The sequence below is a fragment of the Nuphar pumila genome, chromosome 15 (assembly GCF_984573655.1).
Source record: "Nuphar pumila chromosome 15, dmNupPumi1.hap1.1, whole genome shotgun sequence".
Classification (NCBI taxonomy): Eukaryota; Viridiplantae; Streptophyta; class Magnoliopsida; order Nymphaeales; family Nymphaeaceae; genus Nuphar; species Nuphar pumila.
In genome coordinates this window covers 44,137,632-44,162,504 of record NC_143263.1, presented here as the reverse complement: position 1 = coordinate 44,162,504, position 24,873 = coordinate 44,137,632, and the positions used below count along the sequence as shown (strand labels likewise).

Sequence of the window (24,873 nt, the reverse complement as noted above, 5' to 3'; positions counted from 1 at the left end):
CTCATAACACTACAACAAAGCAGTAGATTAGCGACGACCACATTCCGTCGCTAAGCCGTCGCTAATCCGTCGCTAACATGGTTAGCGACAACGAGGCGACAATATGCTTACGTCGCGAATATTTCGACACTAACTGGCGACGGAATTATTCCGTCGCCAGGTCCGTCGCTAATTGCGACGGAATAACGAGCGCTATATTCTGTCGCCAATCCGCCGGTACTAAACGGCGACCACGGCTTGGCGACGGATTTACTTCCGTCGCTATGCCATCGCTAGATTAATATGAATAGCGACGGATGGTTCCGTCGCTAATCCGTCGCAAACATGAAAAAAATTAAAAAAAAATTTATTTGAAAATTAAATACCGAGCAATTTCTATTTCTTGTACAATTTATATTTCCTGTAAATAAAAAACAAACCACACAAAAAAATTTATATAACAAGAATCTACAACAATTAATCGTTCCACCTTAAAAATAAGAAGTTTAATTATTTACAATTCAACAATTACAATTAGGAAACATAAAAAAAATAGAACTTCTTCAACATAGTCCTCTAATCATCGCCAAGATTTTGTGTGTCTTCTTGTTCATTGTCTTTATCTGTCCCTTCAGCTCCACTACGCTGATTATCGCTAGCAGCCTACACAAGAAAAGAACAGTCAGTATTGATAAACAAAATATAATGAAATAAATTACACACTATATGTGATTCTATCATGTGCTCATGTGTGATCTAAGGCAATAAAAAAACTCTATATGTGATTCTATCATGCTCATATGTGCTCTAAGGCAGACAAAAAGTTATATATATATATATATATATATATATATATATATATATATATATATATATATATATATATATATATATATATATATGTGTGATTCTATCATGCTCATATGTGTGCTAAGGCAGTAAAAAAATTGAATATGTGATTATAGCATGTTCATATGTGTTCTAAGGCATCTAGAAAAACTCTATATGTGATTCTACCATGCTCAGATGTGCTTTAAGGCAGACAAAAAACTATATATGTGATTCGATCATTCTCGTATGTGTGCTAAGGCAGTAAAAAAAATGAATATGTGAATATAGCATGCTCATATGTGCTCTAAGGCAGGCAAAGCAAAAAAATTTATATGTGATTCTATCATAAATGATATATAGCATGTTCATATGTGTTCTAAGGCAGTAAAAAAACTCTATATGTTATTATAGCATGCTCATATGTGTGCTAAGGCAGTCAAAAAAACTGAATATGTGATTATAATGTGCTCATATGTGTTCTTAGGCAGTCAAAAAACTGAATTTGTGATTATAGAATGCTCATATGTATTCTAATGCAGTCAAAAAAACTTTATATGTGATTTTATCATGCTCATATATGTTCTTAGGCAGGCAAAACAACTTTATATGTGATTATAGCATGCTCATATGTGCTCTAATGCAATAAAAAAACTCTATATGTTATTATAGCATGCTCATATGTGCTCTAAGGCAGTCAAAAAACTGAATATGTGATTATAACATGCTCATATGTGTTCTTAGGCAGTCAAAAAACTGAATATGTAATTATAGCATGCTCATATGTGTTCTAATGCAGTCAAAAAAACTTTATATGTGATTCTATCATGCTCATATGTACTCTAAGGCAGACAAAAAGTTATATATATATGTGATTCTATCATGCTCATATGTGTGCTAAGGCAGTCAAAAAATTGAATATGTGATTATAGCATGTTCATATGTGTTCTAAGGCATCTAGAAAAACTCTATATGTGATTCTACCATGCTCAGATGTGCTTTAAGGCAAGCAAAAAACTATATATGTGATTCGATCATGCTCGTATGTGTGCTAAGGCAGTCAAAAAATTGAATATGTGATTATAGCATGTTCATATGTGTTCTAAGGCATCTAGAAAAACTCTATATGTGATTCTACCATGCTCATATGTGCTTTAAGGCAGGCAAAAAACTATATATGTGATTCGATCATGCTCGTATGTGTGCTAAGGCAGTCAAAAAATTGAATATGTGATTATAGCATGCTCATATGTGCTCTAAGGCAGACAAAGCAAAAAAATTTATATGTGATTCTATCATAAATGATATATAGCATGTTCATATGTGTTCTAAGGCAGTAAAAAAACTCTATATGTTATTATAGCATGCTCATATGTGTGCTAAGGCAGTCAAAAAAACTGAATATGTGATTATAATATGCTCATATGTGTTCTTAGGCAGTCAAAAAACTATATATGTGATTCTAGCATGCTCATATGTGTTCTAATGCAGTCAAAAAAACTTTATATGTGATTCTATCATGCTCATATGTGTTCTTAGGCAGGCAAAAAAACTTTATATGTGATTATAGCATGCTCATATGTGCTCTAAGGCAGTAAAAAAACTGAATATGTGATTATAACATGCTCATATGTGTTCTTAGGCAGGCAAAAAGTTATATATGTGATTCGATTATGCTCATATGTGTTCTAAGGCAGACAAAAAACTGAATATGTAATTATACCTAAGAGGGACCTGGAATCGAAGATCCCCTATCCTGAACAACGGCCTTGATCTCATTTCGGAGAAAGGGGGCGATGGTGTATTGGAAGTAGTTATTCAGTGATTCATTAATGATCTCGCGTACATCATCACCGGAAAGAATAGTCGGCTGCTTGGAGCTTATGTCGGTGCAAGAAGTCGGTGAGCCGTAACTGGAAGAACCAATAACTGGTGAAGTGTTCATATTACTCCCAAACCCGAACACGCGACCTTTTTTGGGTTCACCTGCTGCAGTCACCCATGCTGTAGGATCAAATGATGGATGCTGAGTAGCGTCATCGCCATATCGCTCTACCATCTGTTGCTCATATGCCTCCTACAAAATAATGTTTAAAGTATTCATTAATAATTAATGATAACATTATGATAACTTGCATATATATTGCAATGATTATTAATAGAATTAATACATACCGTTGTGGTTCTCGCCTTCTCTGATACGAAGACTCTCGTGGTCTTCCGTTTATGTGTTTCTACAAACACATCTTTATATGGTACACTGCCTCCTTTTTCTGATTCCTGCGAAGTTAAATGACAAAAGATTTAGTACACAAGTTTGCAACAATACTTACAAAATTAATATTATATATTGATGAGTTACCATTTTCTTTAAGTGGCTCCCAAATGTCTTAGATCCACCTGTGTGTAGATGGGCTTCGGACATCTTCGATCGATTTTGTGCAGCCTTCACAGAGCAATTTCTAAATGCATCTCCCGCCCACTTATCACACATTTCATCCCAGTAATCTCTCCTAATAGTAATAGGACCATGGCCCTTCCACAGTAATGGATCATCTACTACGCCAGATGCTTTTTTTGCTGCAGTCTTCATAGTGTGCAGCATGTCTGCAAATCGATTGGCAGCCACCTTCTGCCACACCTTCCTTGCATCATTTTCTTCCACCGTAGTTGCGAAGCGATTCGAAGCCTACAAATATTTTCAGAAAGTTAGTAGACATTGCTTAAATAAATTAACTATGAGGAACAACTGTATACCATGAATGAGGACCACAATCTGTCTAACACCTCCTTTGGGTACTCTTTCCATTGAGCAACTGGTCTTGGTAGATGTTGAAGAAGTGAATTCCTAATCTCTTGTACTACTTCTTGTGGCTCAAACCTTGTGCTGCACATGAATTGTTACACAGTAAATATCAATATAAAATATTTAAAAGATATGCAATAATTGAAAACAAAATACTTACGGTCGATTATCGATATACACTATTCGAATGAGTCTTCTTGTGCCAGCCTGAGAAGACCCTGTTTCCTGTGTTGGCTGTTGACTTGTGTGATCAACTGGTGTAGGTGGGTCGTGTACAGGCGCAACATCATCTGTAAAAAAATACATTAGAAATTCTCAGAATGCGCATTTGAACTAATCAAGCATCCAATTAGTTATATGATATACCTATCACAGGAGCCCGTGAAGATGAAGGTTGAGCCTGGCTACTACTGGATGAGCGACCACTATAACCTCCACGAACCATATTCTAATAAATAACATATGTCATACAATACATTCAAATAATTCACATCAAGTATTACAATGCATTCAAGTCATTCACATCAAGCATTGCAATACATTCAAATAATTCAAATCATTCACATCAAGTATTGCACTAGTTCAAATCATTCGTTGCATAAATTATAATACATTCAGATAATTGAAATCATTCACATCAAGTATCACAATGCATTCGAATCATTCGTATCAAGTATTACAATACATTCAAATAAAATTTTTAATCATTCACACCAAGTATTGCAATACAACTCACATCAAGTATTACAATGCATTTAAATAGAGGTTTGTAGTATAAGATTTTGCTCACTAGCTTGAGAATTCTTCCTCATCACTAGTTTGACTTTCTTCTTCTTCTTCTTCTTCTTCATTGTTTGCCCATCCACTTGGTACATCATTTGGATCACATTCCTCTATGAATGTTTCATCGGCCAATGGAGATATGACATGCATATCATGCGCAACATCGTGACCATAAGCGAAGTCATAGACATCATCTGATTGATAGTAATCATTGTCTTCAGCTAACTCATCTTCCTGTAACTGATCATACTTGGGGTATAGTTTGCATTTCACCTTGCAAACTGCCCACCATTCATTTCTATCTGACTTTTTTATACTCGGGTATGAAGTATAATAAACTTGTTGAGCTTGCGAGGCTAATATGAATGGTTCATATGTTCCAAACCTGGATTTATGATTCACCTCCACAATGCCTGAAGCTTTGTCGAGTCTTGTTGCAGTTGGATCAAACCAATGACACTTGAATATCATAACCCTGTTATTCATGCCTAAGTAAGTCAACTCCATTATTTCCTCTATAACACCGTAGTAATCATGTTCATTTTCACCGTAGCTGCTACCCTTGACACACACGCCACTATTTATCGTTGATTTGTTTATACCGTAGTCTTTTGTATGGAATCGATAACCATTTACGATATACCCGTTATAGCATTGCACAACTTTGGTCGAACCATTTTCTAAATCACATATTCTTTGATCTTTAACATCACCATGGCGAACCTACGCACAGACATAAACAATTATTGTGATCACGATCAATTAAGTAACTTAGTGTTGTTTATAAGTACAAAATTTATGTTAGCTTCTTTACCAACTGTTTCAACCACTCCACAAACTTAGTTTCACGTTCTTTTTGTACTTCTGCATCAGTGAGATGTGAAACTTCGCTTTGCAACTCCAGATCAAATCGTCTGCAAACCACAAATACTTATATTACCGAGCCATGTATCCACATATAGAACATAAAAGGATTTATAATTGAGTTGCATATACATATACTTACTCGATGTATGGGTCGATCGCTGAGCAATTAAAAAGAATATAGATGTGTGATGCATCTTGCTCTCGATCTGTCAATAGCCTTGATCGACAACTACCAAATGCATGCCCAAGTGGTTGAAATATCGATAGCTTGTCAGCTACAGTTACTTGTTCTCCATCAGCGTTACGGGGCGGGCATGTGTAACGTGTTGGAATATGAGGTTCGAAGTACATAGATGAGAAATTTGAAATCTCTTCTAAAGTGTACGCCTCACAAATAGAGCCTTCTACTCTTGCTTTATTACGAACCTTTTTTTTTAGGTCGAACATGCATCTGACAAGAATATACATTTCAAATTTTAAATATTTGTCATTAAAGAGACAAATATAAAAAAACATATACCTTTCAAATGGGTACATCCATCGATATTGCACAGGGCCACCAACCCTTAGTTCATATGGCAGATGTATGATCAAATGTTCCATAACATCGAAAAATGCTGGCGGAAATATCTTTTCTAACAGACAAACAGTGGTGATGACAGAGTCCTCGAGATTCTTTACATCTGATACAACGACCTCCGATGCGCACAATGTTCTGAAAAATCCGCTCAACTCAGACAATACCCCCCATATAGGTTTGTCTAACATATCATGGAATGTTAGGGGTATCAATCGTTGCATAAAGATATGACAATCATGGCTCTTCAACCCATATAACTGTCCATCGTCAATCTTCACAGCCCGAGCAATGTTAGAGACATATCCATCTGGAAATCTCAGTTGTCTCAACCATTGACATACATGTTTTATTTGATCAGGTCCGAGCACGTACTTCGCCTTTGGTTTCAGTACTTTGCCATTATACTCTTTGAGTTCCAATTCTGGTCTTTTACATATTAATTTTAAATCCATACGGGCCTTCGGATTATCCTTCGTTTTTCCTTTAATATTCATTATTGTATTAAACACATTATCAAACACATTTTTCTCTACATGCATCACATCCAAATTATGTCGTATCAATAGGGTCGGCCAATACGGTAGTTCCCAAAAAATATATTTTTTCGTCCAATTGTGATCCTTCCCAAATCCACAGAAGGGTGTAGGACTGCGGGCATCTGTTAATACATCTGGAAAGTATCGCAATCTTCTTAGAATCTCTATGCCAGACAATCTTGAGGATGGACCTTCCGTTTCAGTTGTGCCTGCTTTAAATGCATTATTTTGACGTCGGAACGGATGATCGCTGGGTAGAAATCGACGATGGCACTCAAACCAGCAAGGCTTCCTTTCATGCCTCAATCTAAAAGCTTTGGAATCCTCCATGCAGTACGGACAAGCCAACCTCCCATGTGTGCTCCAACCAGATAACATACCATATGCAGGGAAGTCACTGATTGTCTATAAAACAACGGCCTTCATGTTGAAATTTTGTTTTTTGTGGGCATCATACGTGGTAACACCGTCATCCCACAGTACTTTTAATTCATCAATCAATGGCCTTAGATATACATCAAGATTTTGGCCAGGTGAGGTCGGACCAGGGATCAACAGAGACAAGAAAAGATTTGGACGTTTCATACACAAGCTTGGTGGAAGGTTGTATGGAGTTACAAATACTGGCCAACATGAGTATGGAGTTGATCTACCCCCAAATGGATTAAATCCATCTGTACATAGACCGAGTCTAACATTTCGTACTTCCATTGCGAAGTTCTAATGAGTACGATCAAAGTGCTTCCAAGCTTCAACGTCAACAGGATGCGTGATCTTGTTTTCATCGTGTCGAACTTTATTTGCATGCCATCTCATGTGTTTAGCTGTCCTTGAAGACATATACAATCGTTGCAATCTAGGAGTGATAGGAAAGTAGCGGAGCGACTTGTATGAAACTTCCTTTGATCTCGTGCTACCATTGCCTCTTGTCTTTGGCTTGAACCGAGGATGCCCACATGACGGGCATGATATGTCGTTTTCCTGCTCCTTGAAATACAACATGCAGTGATTTGGACAAACATCAATCTTTTTGTAACCCATACCTAGAGTGTTGACCATAACTTTCGCACGATAGAAATTTTGTGGCAATTTCTCATCTTTAGGCAACATACTCTTCACAATCATGCACAAACGGTCAAAACATGATTGACTCAAATTATACTCGGACTTCAAATTCATTAGTTGAAGAACTGCAGACAAGATAGTGTGACTCTCACAACCGTTCCAAAGTGGCTCATCAGCATCTCTAAGTAAATCATAAAATCTACTAGCTGCATCGTTTGGTGATTCTTCATCTATGGCAGTTCTTACATCACTAGAACTCATAGCAGAACCCAGTTCTGTTCCTGCGGCATCAAATATCAAATTCATATATGGATTATCGTGCACCACATTCACCCGTGCATCAAAATCGTTTCTAAATTCTTCTCCATAAAACGTCCAGTTCTGATAATCACTCACAAAACCCTTCATGTATAGGTGATGTCTAACGCCATGAGGTTCTACAAATCGATTATTCTTACAAATCTTGCAGAGACACCTAATCCGACCTGTGGGATCTACTGTACTGACACTTGCCGTTGCAAATTCAATAAAACTGTCAACACCATCCATATATTCATGCGATAACTCATTGTCTACTATCCTACGGTACATCCATTCACGGTTTGCAGTGATTCTGTCGTATGATGTTACGAATAGTATCCTAACGAATTAAAAAAAAATCAGAATGCTACGATGAAGAAAATATCAAATTTATCATGCAATATACTATGTCAAACATTAACAAGAATTTTGATGCATGCATTGATAACTTAATATTTTCATGTGCAAACTATTAATGACACGATACAATCATTTGAAGCATGCTTTTATTATAAAATTTCACATGGAAGTCAAAATCAAATTGAAAGTAACTACATGCAAGCATGGATACAATTACATCAAACATTGCAATACATAATAATCATTCATATCAAACAAATGGCAAACATGTACCTGCAGCAAACACACTTCAATATCTCACTAACTACTACCATGCTTAGCATGGACTCCGTACTCCAAAAATAAGAACACTTCCATATTCCTACATTAAAATCATGCTCAGCATGATCTCCGAACTCCAACAAAGCAACCCTAAATATCAACAACTAAGTGAGTGTGTGAACAATAAAGTGTTACATCTAATAAATTAAATAACATGTGATACGCTTGCATCACTTACTCACCACGGGTATTTACCCGATTTGCATTGTTTTTGCCATTTACTTACCACAGGTGGCTGAGCACGAGTTGGTTCCGTTGAAAAATCTGCACAAAAAAATACAATTTTAAAAAAAACTCGCCACAAAAAAAAGGAAGCTGTTCCGGCAAGGGGTCGACTCCCCTGCTGTTCCGGTAGAGGGTCGACCCCCTTACGGAACATAGGGGGTTAACTGACCCCCAGCCTTTCCGCCAGTGAGTCGACCCCCTACCGGGGTCGACCTGCCAAAAAGGCAGGGGGGTCGACCCCCTACCGGAAACGCAAGGGGTTAACCTCCTGCCTGTTCTGTCATGGGGTTAACCCCCTGCCTGTTCCGGCATGGGGTTAACCCCCTGCCGGAAAGGCAGGGCGTCGACCCCCCATGCCGGAAACGCAAGGGTTAAACCCCTGCATTTTCGGCATGGAAGAGGGTTAAACCCCCTGCCTTTATGGCAGAGGGTTTAACCCCTGCTGGAAACGCAGGGGTTAAACCACCTGCGTTTCAGACAGAGGGTCGACCCCCCCTGTCGGAAACGCAGGGGGTTAAACCCCCTGCCGTGCCGTAAAGGCAGTGGGTTAAACCCCCTGCCGTAAAGGCATGGGGGGTCGACCCCCTGCCGGAAAGGCAGGGGGGTTTAAACCCCCTGTCGTGCCATCATCCCTTTACGGCAACAGCACGGCAGGGGGTCGACCCCCCTGCCTTTCCGGCACGGTAGGGGGTTTAACCCCCTGCCTTTCCGGCAGGGGATCAACCCCCCTGCCGTGGTCGACCTGTTGGAAACGCAGGGGTTAACCCACCTGCGTTTCTGGCAGGGGGTCGACCCCCTTGCCGGAAACGAGGGGGTCGACCCCCCTGCCGGAAACGCAGGGGGTCGACCCCCCCTGCCGGAAACGCAGGGGGTTAAACCCCCTGCGTTTCCGGCAGGGAAGGGGGTTAAACCATCTGTCGTAAAGGCACGGGGGGTCGACCCCCTGCCGGAAAGGCAGGGGGGTTTAAACCCCTTGCCGTGCCATCATCCTTTTACGACACGGCAGGGGGTCGACCCCCTTGCCTTTCCGGCACGGCAGGGGGTCGACCCCCCTGCCTTTCCGACACGGCAGGGGGTCAACCCCCCATGCCGGAAAGCACGGCAGGGGGTCAACCCCCCATGCCGGAAAGCACGACAGGGGGTTAAACCTCCTGCCTTTCTGGCAGGAGGTCGACCCCCCATGCCTTTCCGGTAGGGGGTCGACCCCCCATGCCGGAAAGGCAGGGGGTTTATCCCCTTCATGAAACGAGTAGGGCGGGCGAACCTGTCTCCGGCGAGGCGACGGTCGGTCGGCGGGGCGACGGTCGGTCGGCGGGGCGACGGCTCGGGCGAAACGCGGGGCGGCAGGCGACGGAGCGGCGGCGGAAGGCGTCGGGCTGCGTAGTGAGGGCGAGAGAGAGGAAACAAGAAAAGAGGGAAAAGGGTTTTGATCAGATTTACGTGAAAATTAGCGACGGATTGGCGACGGAAGTATTCCGTCGTGAAGCCGACGCAAATATATACAACTCCTTAGCGACGGAATATGTTTATCGCTCACGGCGTCGCTAAGTAGCGACGGAAAAATACCGTCGCCCCATCTGTCGCTAACCGCAGCATGTTGTTGCGACAAAACTGGTCTGTCGCTACTTAGCGATGGCTTAGCGACGGGCCATTTTCCATCGCTACATCTGCGAATATCACGAAACGTAGTGACATATTAGTGACGGTTGCTAAGCCGTCGCTAATTGGCGACGGAAAAATGTCGTCGCTACTATCCGTCGCTAATTAGCAATTTTCTTGTAGTGTAAATTCGATGCCCAAACATCAAAAATCTCAACTACAAGAATGGGGAGTAGGGGCATCATATTATGCTTGAAAATACTCCATGTATGCTGACAACGTAAGCATCTCCTACAAAACTCATGAGAATCTCGATGCAGTATCGACCACCAGAATTTAGATTGGAGGACCTTTACAACAGTCTTTTGACTAGAAAAGTGTCCTCCACAGGCCAAGGAATGATAGAAATCTAAAATGGACTCGAACTCCTCTTCGGGGACACACCTTCGAATCATCTGGTCGGGACATAACCTGAACAATTCTGGATCCTCTCAAAAATAATATTTCACCTGTGTCATAAAATGATCTCTCTCGTTCTTGTTCCAATGCACAGGGAACTTTCCAATCACCAAATAGTTAATAATGTCTACGAACCATGGCAGACTTTTCGCATGAAGAACCTGCTCATCCAAAAAAGAATCATCAATCTGTCCTTGATCAGTGGATGTCTCCATAGTCAGTCTGGACAGATGGTCTACTACAAGATTCTTGCATCCACTCTTGTCTTGAATCTCCAGATCAAATTCTTATAGCAGAAGGATCCAGTGGATAAGACACAGTTTGGTATCATTTTTACTCATCGAATATCGCGGGGCGGCATGATCCGAGTAAACGATGACCTTGGAGCCCAACAAGTAAGAACAAAATTTCTCTAATGCAAACACTACAACTAGCAGTTCTTTCTCAGTAGTAGTATAATTCATTTGGGCCTCAAAAAGGGTCCTACTAGCATAGTAAATGACATGAGATCTCCGTTCAATCTCCTGGCAAAGAATGACTCCTATTGCGTAATCAGATGCGTCACACATGATTTTGAAGGGCACTGACCAATCAGGAGATTAGAGAATAGGAGTTGTGGTCAAAGTCTCCTTTAGAGATAAGAATGCCTTCAGACAAGCATCATCAAAACAAAATGGTTGCTCTTTAGACAGTAGGTTACATAACGATCTAGAGATTTTGCTGAAATCTTTAATGAACCGCCTATAGAAACCTGTGTGCCCTAAAAATGACTGAACCTATCGTATTGAGATCGGTAGAGAAAGTTTGGCTATGGACTCCACTTTGGCCTTATCGACCTCGATCCCTTTATCAGACACAATAGGTCTAAGAACAATCCCTTATCTAACCACGAAATGACTCTTTTTTCCAGCTAAGTATAAGATTTGTCTTCATGCATCATTTTAGCACTCTTGCTAACTTTTAAAGACAATTATCGAATAAAGAGCCATAGACCAAAAAGTCATCCATGAATATCTCAAGAACGTCATCAACCATGTGAGAAAAAATTGCCATCATGCACCTCTAAAATGTTATTGAGGCATTGCAAAGCCTGAACGATATTCTCCTAAATGCAAAGGTGCCATATGGACAGGTGAATATAGTCTTTTCCTGGTCCTTGAGGTAAACAACCACCTGATTATATCCTGAAGGTGCAAATCATGTGGGTTGGTTTGTTGGCCTTCAAAAGACTAAATATAGACTGTGTTTTCACTAAAAAAAATCAAAATATTAAATAGAACCAAACAAAATACAAGAAGCTATCTATGTGATGCAATGTATTTGAGTTATTCCTAACGTAAATGCAGAACACAAAATTTAGAATCAAACTATTCTAGATGCTATGCAATTACAGAAAATAACATATGATGTATGCAATGCTAAAAAAATTATAATATACGCATTCAAGAAATAAAAAAATCTAATTTATGCGCATAAACGTAAAGAGAAGAAAGAGAAGAAGCAAACCTCGCAGTTCACTTTTGATGGAGGAGTTGAGAAGAAGAAGCGATCTTTCTCCAGGCTACACGAGCCTCTGACAATGGGGACAAGAAGAAGCCGACAATGACGAGGATAATAAGTAAAGACAAACTGAAGAAGAAGAAGGAAGAATCGAGGAAGGAACAGGCTAAGAGTGAATCAGGGGAAGAAGAGAGAAGAGAGAGATGAAGGAAGAGGTTGGGCATGAATCCCTAGAGGAAAGACGCCAGCATCTTTTTGAAAGTTAGTTTTTATACTAAAACAAACTAGGTTACACGATTTTTTTTTAAAGTTCAATTAATTTTCAAAAAGCCTACTGCTAAAAGCGTATTTCAGAAAGAGATCAATCCTAGACAAAATCAAATATTAGTTGAAAACTCCTAAACTAAAAAAAATCTTAAACTAATTAAAACACTGTAAAAATGCAGGGAAGGTTTGAAATTGGTGATTTTTCCTCATGACTTATTTTAAAGCAGTTTCTCAAAAATGTTGACAAGAATGAGTTTTTTAATGCAAATTTTCAATGGATCATGCATAAAATATGTATATAAAATCTAGAATTTATGCATGAACAGGACCCAACTTCAAAAAAAAAAAATTTTGTAAGTAACTATTTCAGGGTTATGGCACACCTCTGGAGCCTATTTGGCCTATGGCTGGTCTCTGATCATGATAGCCAGATTATTGAGGGTCTCCATGAGGAACCCTTTTAGATTGTCCTACTCGTTAGGCGGATCTCGATTCCTTCGTGTATAGCGAATCATCCTTCACATTAGAATGACCTAAAAATAAATAATGAATATTTGCAAGGAAATAACAAAATAGTATTTATAATATTCGTAACAGTTACAAAAGTATCAGCAGGGCTGGTTAGCAGTACAAAAAGGTCATCTAACTATTTGGAGTTCAACAGGCTGACTCCAAAATAACCCTTCCTATTTATTCCTATAGTATCCCCTGAATTATGTCATATACTTCTTTGCATTTCCTGTGCATCTTGGAATTAGAGATGGAGGGTATCTAAGAATTGTCAGTGTGTACTTCGGTGAATCTGGAGCTGAGTCAGATGAAGATGAAGTTGTGTGATATTCGGGAGATGTTCGTAATGGCGAATATGGAGGGTGGTCAGAAAGAGTAGGTAACTCTGGATTGTAAGCCAGTGGAGCCAGAGTGTAGACAAGTGATGGAGGTTTCTCATCATCGGAGGAGTCTAAAGAAATTTCTATCAGCTCAAAGGGAGTTTTGAGGGATCATTGTCAGGTAATGTCTTGTCAGCAAGGTCTTGATTTATAGGGGGTGGACCATTAGCGTATGAAGCCTCGTCAGAGAGGTCATGACCTGCTTGTTGTCTTCTATCATGACAGTAGTGCTTGATTTGACATTTGTTGATAATATGCCCCAATTCTCCACAAAACTCACAGATCTCAAAGTCCATAGGACAAAGTTGTGTTATATGCACCTAGTGACACCTATGACATTCACTCATTTGGGGGTTGGTATTCATACAAATCAATTCCTAAATTTGTTGTCTCATTTGACGTGTTTTAGTTTGTTGTTGATTGGTTGCCTCAGACATGGTGTTGATAGCCTCAATTATGTCATTATAAGACATCTATTCAAAACAAGTATTAGTAAACAACCTACTTATTATTTTATATGCACAAAAACTTGCAGTGCAATGTTGGCAGCGAACGGATCTTGAATCAATCTTTCCGGACCAGGGCTCTGAAATCAGTTCTATGATGCTCCGAAATTTAAATTCCAAAATTTTACTGAAAATTTTGAAAAAAAAATATTGACAGCAGAAAATAATTTAATATTGAGTTTGGTTTTGAAATTTTTGAGTGAGATATAGGTGTGAAATAAGACAAAGTCATTATCAAAGTGAAAACCAAAATATTATTTACATCATTTTTTATAAAATATACAGATAGTTCAAAACTTGGGAATATAAAATATTATGAACAAAAGTCCCAAGTTGGTCCCTGGATCCTCCAAAGAATATTGGTTCCTCGAAGTCGCTGCAGCCCCGCTGCATTCACTGACTTGTACCTGAACAAAAACCCATATATGACAAGTCTATATCAATTTCGGTAATTCAGAATATTAAACATATTTAGTTAATTAAGATAAAATATCATAAAGACGCATGCCTTCAATATTTTATCTTCATAAAGCAGAATATAAGCGAAAAATATCATTTTATGCATGCGCCTTTATAATATTTTATTCAAAGTATGATGCCTGCCAAAAACTACTATTATTTTATTATTTTATTATTTTATTTGAGATATAATCTTTTTCTTCAAAGTATGATATGTACAAAAACTATTATTTTATTTGAAGTATGATTACTTTATTTCAAGTAGGATACATATCAAAACTTGTTATTTTATTTGAAATATATTTGTTTTATTCGAAGTATGACACATATCAAACTACTTTATTCGAAATCCAATGTGTGTATATATATATATTATATTTCTGAGTCAAGATGAATATGTCATGCATAATATAAGCGAACATGTATACTTCAAAAATATATTTAAATATTTAGAATCCACACATATTTGGATAGAGATTACCTCATATATGTTTTAATAAGAGACGAAAAAATTCTCAAAAAACTCGGGAGAATTTTTTCTCTAAGTTGAACCTTCGATGTGTGAGAGCGAACCATGCTTGAAGAGTTCAGTGTTGTAGCGTGGAAGGGAGGAGTATGAGTGCAACACAATGGGTGATCAAGTTCAAATGAGCAGGGCTTGATTGAGCTGGAGGGGGGACGAACTAGGGCCAAACTCGAGTGGGGGTCGAACTGCACCCAGGTAGGTCAGGTTGCTGGGTTAGGTGGTGGTTCAGCTACCACCAATGGTGGTGATAGAAGAAAGAAGGGTGGCTGGGTTAGCCACCAGCAATGGTGGTTTAGGTGGTGAAAGGTCGGGAGTGAAGGAGAGAGAGTGTGGGAGAGAGTGAAGTAGAGAGGTAAGAGAAGAGGGTTTTTTTGATGAATGAAACGGGGGGGGGGGCTATTTATAGGGGAGAAGGGAGATACCGGGTCATTCACATGGATGGCCCTTCTTTAACAAGTGGTAAATCTATTTAACACTTGTTAAAGTTGGCCAAAACCATGAGAGAATAACAAGTACCCCATGTTCTAGCTTAATGGGCCTTGGTTTGAATCAATTATTACTGAATTGGATTGATTGCCTATTAGTTAGATTAACTAAGTTTACTTAGTTAATATAACTAGGCCCAATCATATTATATACATATATATACACCTTAAATCAAGGTTGACTGAACTTAGTCAATGGGTGAGTGAACAGGTATGCCCCCACATTTATAAAATAACTATTTTACGTTTGAAGCTTGTCGAGCTTTCAAATGTGTTTCAACTCCAATTTCAATGAAATCAAAACCGTTCTTGATATGAATGCAAATAAGTGTTCAAAACTTATACAATTGACCTTCAAAATTATGATTTTACCCTTAAGGTTGTCGGGTATGTTTTGCGAGCTTACGAGCTCCGATTTTAACAAAATCACTTGCGCTCTTTTCAAAATTTTGATATGATAACAACCGTGTATTCAAAAATCATAAAATAGGTTGCCAAAAATATTCATCACCTTAGATATTAATATTTAACAAAAATCTTTGAAAATTTATTAGATATTATAGTGCGAGCAAAAGAGAGAGAAAGATATATATATATATATATATATATATATATATATATATATATATATATATATATATATATATATATGCTAGAATCTGCACCTTGCACAAAATAATATTAATGATGACCAAATTGAATCATAATCGATGCATCCACTATGTTGATGTTGCCAGTTTTTGAAATTAACAAAAAAAGTAGCGATATTTTGGGCAAAAAATTTTACGACATTGACTCTAGCAGCATTCAACTGCCAACCTGGATCTAAATATCATTCCTTTGGTGCAAAATGGATGGAAGTTTTTTTTTCTATTTATTTATTACCTCGAGAAAGATGTCAGGCAGCAGATAAAAGTTGCCCACAAATTGTGGAGCCTGCTCGTTTTTTCAGGTTCCAACAAGCATAAGATACATTTCTTTTAGATAAAGTTGTCAGTTTAGACGACATTTTCTCTGGGGAAAAACATGTTGAACCTCGGGAGGTTCAACTTTCCTATCCAGAAAACGTGCCTATGCAACGTCTTTTTCAAATATGCTTTGGTTCTTTAAATCAAACAAGTCAAATAATTCCCCGGACAAATTTATTGGAGAGGCAAACTCAAGGACAAAATGTCTTGGGAAAACAAACCCTCCTAATAGATAAACCAAGCATTTCCCCTTGATTTCAAAAGAAAACATTGAGAACAGTGCGGAAATGAGGCATCTCTCTCTCTCTCTCTCTCTCTCTCTCTCTCTCTCTCTCTCTCTCTCTCTCTCTCTCTCTCTCTCTCACAAAAATAAATAAAAGTAAATAACTTTAACAAGAAATGCAGAAAAAATCCAACTGGACTAACACATAAATTCCCTGGAAATGCTACAACCAGCAGTTTACATCTGTAGACTCCCCAGAGAATCCATAAGTACAATAGAATGTTCAAATCTCATGAATATGAAAAATACAAAAGAATTAACAAGTTCAACAAGCTTCAGACACTGAGGCTTAGATACATTCTACAGAACCATGCACAAACTATTTTAAGTTACTGAACAAAATGAGGGGGGAAAGCGAGAACGTACATTAACATTCTTGAGATGCATCCTATTGGATTGTATATTCTTAGATGTGCAAATCCGGGTACTCATCAACGTGAGAATTGGTAGTCGATCCATCCTGTACCTGAGCTGAATACTGTAAATGCCATATTACATCTTCTACTGAGGGTCGTAAATTAGGCTCTTCTGACAGGCATTTTACAGCAATGTCAATTGCTGTTCTTATTGATCCGTAGGAGCACGTATAACGAATTGATGGGTCAATTGCCTCCCTCAATCTTTCGGCATCAGTTATTGCGCTTATCTGAACCTGTGGACATAAAAAATGATGCACTCAAATGCCAAGACAACTTAAGAATCTAAAATTATGAAATTCATAAAACACACACACACACACAGAGTACTATGTAGGTCCTGGATAGTCTTTATCTCCTAAACCATGCTAAATAGCTTAAAAAAGCATATGCTAGGTGTTTATTAATCTGCCCGCAAGGGCTCCACTCATCTAGAAGGGGCAACTTGTGAATGTCACCAAGCTGAAGGGATAGGTGCATCCCTTGTCGCAAGCTCGAACCTGGGCATATTCCCTGGTGGGCAAGGGGGACTTCAAGGGTTTTACCAACCGAATGCCAGCCAATGTGTAGCCAATGAGGGTGGGGTTTTCCCTTAGCCTAGCCCAGACAAAAGGTGTTTGCTAATCTGAACTTACAGATCTATTTTACAGAATTTACTAGGTAGAAAACGTGCTTTAGTTGTAGGCACTTTTATTTTTACATGTTTTAGAGAGAGAAAAAATAAACTCAGACATTATAACTTGATGGAAGATTAAATTTTCTGGTTAACTAATTTGATTCAAAGCATGGTTTTTAGTAAGTAAACAAGATAAACACACTAAGCAAAAAAAATACCTACAACCATGTTTCTTTGAAGTGTTTAAGAGATAAACTGTTCAAGAGCTACTACTTTTCCTATATATATATAATTTATTTGTTTATTTATTTCAGATTGCCAACTCATCTTTTGGCTGTGTTTTGGTTTGCTGATACATAGCCTTAGGTTGTCTACTATGGCTGCATTTATTGTGAAGAACATAAGTGGCCGCCAGTTTGGGTGTCTAAGGCTTATTAAGGGGCTGAATTGGAGTAATCTTCTTTTGCTGTTGACGAATTATGTCACATGTAGAAGGCGTTTATCATTATACTTTGCTTCTTTTTTTGTCATTTTGACCTGTATATCCTGAACAGCTGCATGCTATTTTGTGCTTTTGATTCCTCTAGTCAGGGGCTGAATTGGAGTAATCTTCTTTTGCTGTTGACCAATTATGTCACAGGTAGAAGGCGTTTATCATTATACTTTGCTTCTTTTTTTGTCATTTTGACCTGTATATCCTGAACAGCTGCATGGTATTTTGTGCTTTTGATTCCTCTAGTCATTTGCTTACCATGTGTAAGACTCTCACTCCCAGGATTCAGTCGAATACCAATTGGACCTAGGAATGAATTTGGCGATTCGGCTGAAAACTATCACAAGGACATGGAAATCGGTACAGGCACAAACTGTAATTAAACTAGGACAAGAGGATGCAGCTGTATGTAAATGATGTGTCTGCTTTGTGTTTTCAAGTTGCCTAATGCTAATAAAGCATAAATATTATCTTAAAATTAAAAATTAGCTAATAAGAACCTAAGCCTTTAGACTTGACAAAAACTAAATAAGAAATGTAAGTTCAAAAAATTAAATATTATATAATCAATGAAAAACTTAAAAACAAAAAGTAACTGCAAATAAAGGATCAACATGCTAACTGCCAAGTGCCAAAATATAGAGTGGTAAATATTAACCTGATTTTTCAGCATGTCTAGCTCACTTTGAGAGGTGATGTGCCTACCAACAATAAGCTCTAATAGAATAGTACCCAACCTATAGACATCTGATTTCTCTCCATCTTCAACTCTGCAATTTGCACCATCGAAATCAAAGAAGCTAAATGTGAGATTAGTGGTTCAGGGCAAGTGATGAAGAAAAATAAGAAATAGACAGACGTGGTTTTGTCAAGGATACTTTTATGGGCTTAAGGAATCATCCTAAAGTACAACTAAGAAAATTGGAAACAAAGGAAAATGAGCATGAAACAGCTTTAAAAAAAATAAATATGTGGTGAGCCTGCTTGAAAGCCTACATGAACTGATCCAAGAGGAACATATTCCCAGCCATTTGATGTTCAGCCAAGAGAATTCCCCCTTAGATGCGATCATACAATAATAGAAAATTTTCATGATACTCCCTCAAAAATCAGAGAGAACAGGCCCCACCAATGCCAGAACACATACTTCCCCTTTCCCCTCATTCATCTTCATAATGGATCCCCACAAGGGGAGTTGATTATACCCACATGAGATGATGCCTGATTTGATCAACTCAGTTCCTTATCATGCCAACTTGAGATGTTATGCATCTGAGGACATGCATGCAGATCTCACTAATTTGATCATTTAAAACATGAATTTCATTACAGCTACCATTTTCAACAGATAATATGATGCCTTCATCTTTCTTTATGTTTCCTATATTCTATATATATACTGCAGATAAACAGTTTATTTCGTGACAATATTCTTTCATGGGAATTCTCCTGTTCTTCATTTCCTTTTTTTCTTTTTCTTTTTACAGATGAACTTTCTTCAGTTTTTTTCTTTTTTTACAATAAAGCCTGATGGCTTTAATTGCTTTTTATTCTCACAAATGAACTTTCTTCTCATCGTTTGGAAAGTAGGGAACCTGGTTCCCAGAACATCAGATCTTGTACCAGATATTGATTTCTTCTGAATTAGCATTACAAATATGATTTTTTTAAGTGTTTATAGAAAAAAAGGGTACGTTTCTTGAATGATAAGCCCAGGATGGATCGATATGTATACTTTCATCTTTGCCATAAAGAACCTCTGTGGAATGTAGGATAGCTGATGCAGAGCAGGATCGACCCAGATCCATACAGCCTGACCCAGGCATGGGACCGGATCTGCACAAGAGGATCGAGGATCGGACCCACACAGGGAATCCGATCCAGATCGTGGTACCAAGACGCAGGGATGAGGTACCCCTGTGTACCTACTCCGGACGAGCCCAGGCCCGAGCGTCCCAGGTCCAGCATCAACGAGAAGGCGACTCGGGTCCAGGATCGGACCTGAGACCCGGATCCAGTTGACTCCTTTAAAAAACCTTATTCTAGGGTTGCGTGGGGGAGACTATTTGGCATCTTCAAAGCTTTCTTTTGCTATTTTTTTCCTTGGCAGCCACACGTTCATTGCTGTTTTTTTTTTCTATTCTTCTTTCTTCCCAATCACCATTATTTATTTTCCTGTTAGTTATTGATTTCTTTTCCCTGTAAGCACTGTCAATCTTTTAATAAATTGTTGCTCGGATCCATTGATTTGAGCCTTTGCTTCAACATGTCATTGAGTTATTGTGTGCTGCACAATCGTGCATTGGAAGGAGCAGTCAACGTCAGCCCATTAACGGAATAGCTTCGACTTCTTCACTGCACCAACAACCTCAAAAGATCCAATGATGCGTATGATGGATATGATGACCAAAATGCAAGAAAATATGTTGCGCATGAACAACGAAGTGGCAGGGATATCAAAACGGCTGGACGGGATTGAAGGTCGGCTCGTCGCCCTAGAGTCGCCAGTGGAGCCGCACACGACGTCAACACAAAAAAATGGGTACGGAAGTGGGCGACGGTGCTGTCGGTCTCGTCAATACTGCAACGATCGACCCAGCCCAATTGAACCGTCAGCCTGTCGTGCAACCAGAGGGCATCAGGGAGTATCCGCGCAGGAATGCCAGCCGCAAGACGCTCCAGCAAGGGGTGTCGTTTCTGAACCCTATCGCGACTATCACTCGGGTGGTCGGAGCCCTCCAGCCGAACCAGGGGCCCATTGAAGGACCTCCCAACGTCGGCCTGGGTGCACAGGCTTGGCACCGGCCATCGGCCCAAGGGCTGCAGGCCAGACATGGCCTGCAGGGCCCGAGCATGATGGGCCTGGCTGCAAACGCGCCAGCATCAGCCTGGGCTGGCCTATCGACCCTCCCAGTGCCCGTGCGTGGGGGCTTGGTCGCAGCTCACCAGCGAGCAAAGGGGAGTGATCCCCTGTGGATCGGACCAAACCCGACAGGGTCCGGCTAGGAGCCGAGACTAGTAGGGCTCGGACCCGGGTCCCGGGGACCATCCTTTGGGTCCCCGGGAGCGGGTCCGAGCCTCGAAACCCCATACCCGACCTACCCAGTTGGGTTCGGTTCGCGGTTCACCCCGAATGAGACCCAACCCACTACTTTTGATCCCCAAAATGGATCCAATGCCGACCCAAACCCATATCGGACTCGGACGGAGCTCCAGTTTGAATTTGAGCTGGGTCAAAACCAGACCCATCTTGTTGTGGATCAGAGATCGAGTTCAAACCAAGCATTCTCACACCACAACTCTATCCATGATCCCACCTACCCCATTCTGGGTCCGACAAATAGTTTAGGACTTGACCCGATCTAGATCCAATCGGGTGAGTCATCCCAATACTACACCAACCAAACCCAATACCCGTACCAGACCCAACCCGTTAACATGTCCCCGATCCAGAACCCCGCACTATACCCGACCCACTACCTCCACCCAAACCAACCCATAATCCAAACCCATATTATCCTGTTCCTACCCACCTAGAGCCCGAGACCCGACCAACCCTTCCACCTTTAGTTGGACCTCCTGTCGTACCGGTGCCTCAATGCCGGCCACAGATGGTTCCCACTCATAGGGGGGGGGGGGTGCAGACCGAGGCCGATTCCAGCAGCAGCTATGCAGATTCAGCAGAGATCAGCGCGATCTGAGCGCCGACCACACGTCGTGGGAGTTCGTCAGCATCAGTTACCAGACGAGTAGAACCATGGAAGAGATGAGATCGTGATGGATGATGACGCTTTCTGGAATGAGTAGCCCGCAAGAATGGTGGAGACCCATTAGCAGAGAGCACCAGAGCACCCCTCTAGATACGGGGTGAAGTTAGATCTTCCGAAGTTCGCAGGACGATTCGATGCAGAGCAGTTCTTCGACTGGTCCTATACCGTACAGTTCTTCGACTACCACACTGTTGCTGAGTACCGTCGTGTCTCTCTGGCGTCCACTCGACTAAGAGGCCTAGCGCAGACATGGTGGGTTGAGTTGCAGAGGTCGAGAGCGGCAGGGACTAGAGCACATACAGACATGAGAGGAGATGCAAAGGTTAATGCAGTCCAAGTTTATGCCGTCAGATCATGCTGAGAGAACCTACAAGGAGTACCTGACCCTACGTCAAGGCACTCGTACTGTAGCGGAGTACACTGCTGAGTTCCATCGTCTATCCCTGCGAGTGCAGATCGAGGAGACCGCCCACCAGCAGGTCACGAGGTATATTTCTAGTCTTCATCCTGCTATTTCAGTTGTGTCACAGTCGAGTCCTTTGATCAGGCAAGCAGTTATGCCATGAATGCGGAGGAAAAATTGAAAAGGATGCAGAAATATAGAACCTCCCGCAGTGACCAGTCTAGTCAACCCAAGTCGAGTTTCCCAACCAGGAGAGCGAGATCTCCTAGGAAGGAAGACTCAAAGTCCACCCCTAGAATAGACCCTAGCAAACCCGACTAGTTCGGACCCACATACAATACCAGATCCAAAGCCAAACTTAGTGAGTCTACCATCCGTTGTTTTAGGTGTCAGGAGTTAGGACATGTCGCATCCAAGTGCACTACCGTGAACAAGAATGCCCATCTCGTCGAGGGTATTGTTGAGTCAGCATCCGATAGTAAGAGTGAGGGTGAGTCATTGGTCAAGGAAGAGAATGAGAGGGAAGTCGTAGAGTTCAACGGCAACGTCGAAAATTTATTGTCCATCCGTCATGTTTTGACCGCACCCCGAGAGTCGACCCCTGCAAAATGGTTGCAGAACAACATTTTTAGAACCGGGTGCAACTGTGAGGGTCATGCGTGTGGTGTTATTATCGACACTGGTGTGTGTGAGAATATGGTGTCTGAGAATGTCGTGTCCACTTTGAACCTGAAAACGGAGAAATTGTCCCAACCATACAAGATGACATGGTTCAAGAAAGGAAACGAGGTTCCCATCACCCAACGTTGTTTAGTTTGGTTCTCTACGAGGGAGCATTACCACGATGAGGTGTGATGTGATGTAGCCCCTATGAGTGCATGTCACATTCTTTTGGGTCGTCTCTGGTAGTTTGATCGCAAGACCATTCACGATGGTCGTAGGAACACATACTCCTTTATTTTTAAAGGTCATAAAATAGTTTTTTTCCCTATCAAGGAGACCGGTTTTTCCACTGTAGATAAGCCTGAGCGAGTTTCCAGGCTCGCGGGCCTATCTTATTGGTCTTTCTTGAGCCATTGTCGGGAGGGTGGTTATTGCTATGCCCTGGTGGCTAAGTCGTTGATGAGTACGTCGTTGTCCGTTCCTGCGGACATCGTCCCCCTTGTTGAGGAGTTTCGCGACATTATGTCGGATGATCTTCCTGATGGTCTACCTTCGATGAGGGTGGTTCAGCACGCCATTGATTTTGTCCCGGGATCAAGTCTCCCTAACCTCCCCGTGTATCGCATGAACCCATCCGAGCATGCTGAGTTGTTGAGGCAGGTTCAGGGTTTACTGCAAAAGGGGTTTGTTCGTTAGAGTGTGAGCCCTTGCGCCGTACCCACCCTGCTCACCCCTAAGAAAGATGAGTCCATGCGCATATGTGTTGATAGTCAAGCAATCAATCGCATCATTGTCAAATACTGTTTTTCCATTCCTCGTTTGGATGATATGTTTGATATGTGGCTGGTGCCTCTATTTTCTCCAAAATTGATTTAAAAAGTGGGTACCACCAAATCCGTATCCGAGAGGGAGATGAATGAAAAACGGCATTCAAGACACGCGATGGGTTGTATGAGTGGTTAGTCATGCCATTTGGGTTATCAAATGCCCCGAGAACTTTTATAAACATGATGACCCAAGTATTGCGTCCTTATATAGGAAAGTTTGTTGTTGTCTATTTTGATGACATTTTGATTTATAGTTCGTCTTTGTCTGATCATTTGAGTCATTTGCGTCAGGTCTTAGAGATTTTAATGAGGGAAAAGTTGTATGTCAATGCCAAAAAGTGTGAGTTTATGATGTCAAGTGTTGTGTTTTTGGGTTTTATTGTATCGTCTGATGAAGTTAAGGCAGATCCCGCCAAAGTCCGTGCAATTGTAGAACGGCCTACCCCAAAGACTATAGGAGAGATCCGTAGTTTCCACGGGTTAGCCACTTTCTACCGTAGTTTCGTGAGAAACTTTAGCACCCTCATGGCTCCTATCACGGAGTGCCTAAAGGGTACTAGTTTTCATTGGATGTCTGTCGCGGGAAAGGCCTTCACGCTCATCAAAGAGAAAATAATTATTGCCCCCGTCTTAGCCCTTCCTGATTTTAACGCAGTCTTTGAGGTTGAGTGTGATGCCTCTAAAGTGGGAATTGGTACAGTCCTGAGTCAGAACCGCAGACCCATTCTTTCTTTAGTGAAAAGTTGACTCAAGACAGGTGATAGAACTCCACTTATGATGTTGAGTTTTATGCCGTGGTACAAGCCCTTCGTTATTGGAGGCATTATCTTATTTATAAGGACTTTGTCTTGTACACGGATCATGAGGCGTTAAAATATTTGAATCAGTGTTATTAAAAACGTGCCTTGAGGCGCAAAAGGCGTGCCTCGCCTTGAGGCGCAGCCCTCTGTGCCTCAAGGCGCAAGCCTGAAGCGCATTTTTTTTTTACAACAAGATTTCTGAAGCATATGTTTATTCTTTTGAAAGTTTTCTGCTGCAAAGTTGGTTAGTCCATCTTATGCTATTAGTTACATTAGGGTTGTTTCACTGCAGT

The 24,873-nt window shown here is 40.5% G+C and overlaps 1 protein-coding gene across 7 annotated transcripts in view; it reads right to left on the bottom strand.

The window, feature by feature from the left end:
* Positions 1-3,875: 3,875 nt before the first annotated feature.
* Positions 3,876-24,873, bottom strand: part of LOC149815279 (putative inactive leucine-rich repeat receptor-like protein kinase At3g03770) — a 34,959-nt gene continuing 13,961 nt past the window's right edge. For 6 of the 7 annotated variants that reach the window (XR_016428090.1, XR_016428091.1, XM_089990210.1 and 3 more), the window contains 2 exons: positions 18,776-18,887; positions 16,713-17,244 (listed from right to left, as the gene is read on the bottom strand). Coding sequence is in view for 5 of the 7 variants with exons in the window: in XM_089990210.1 (XP_089846336.1) it covers positions 16,999-17,244; positions 18,776-18,887 (358 nt within the window). In the remaining 2 variants the exon portion in view is untranslated. Of the gene's footprint in view, positions 3,904-16,712; positions 17,245-18,775; positions 18,888-24,873 lie in introns of those variants that run through there. The other variant, XM_089990213.1, reaches the window with a different exon arrangement.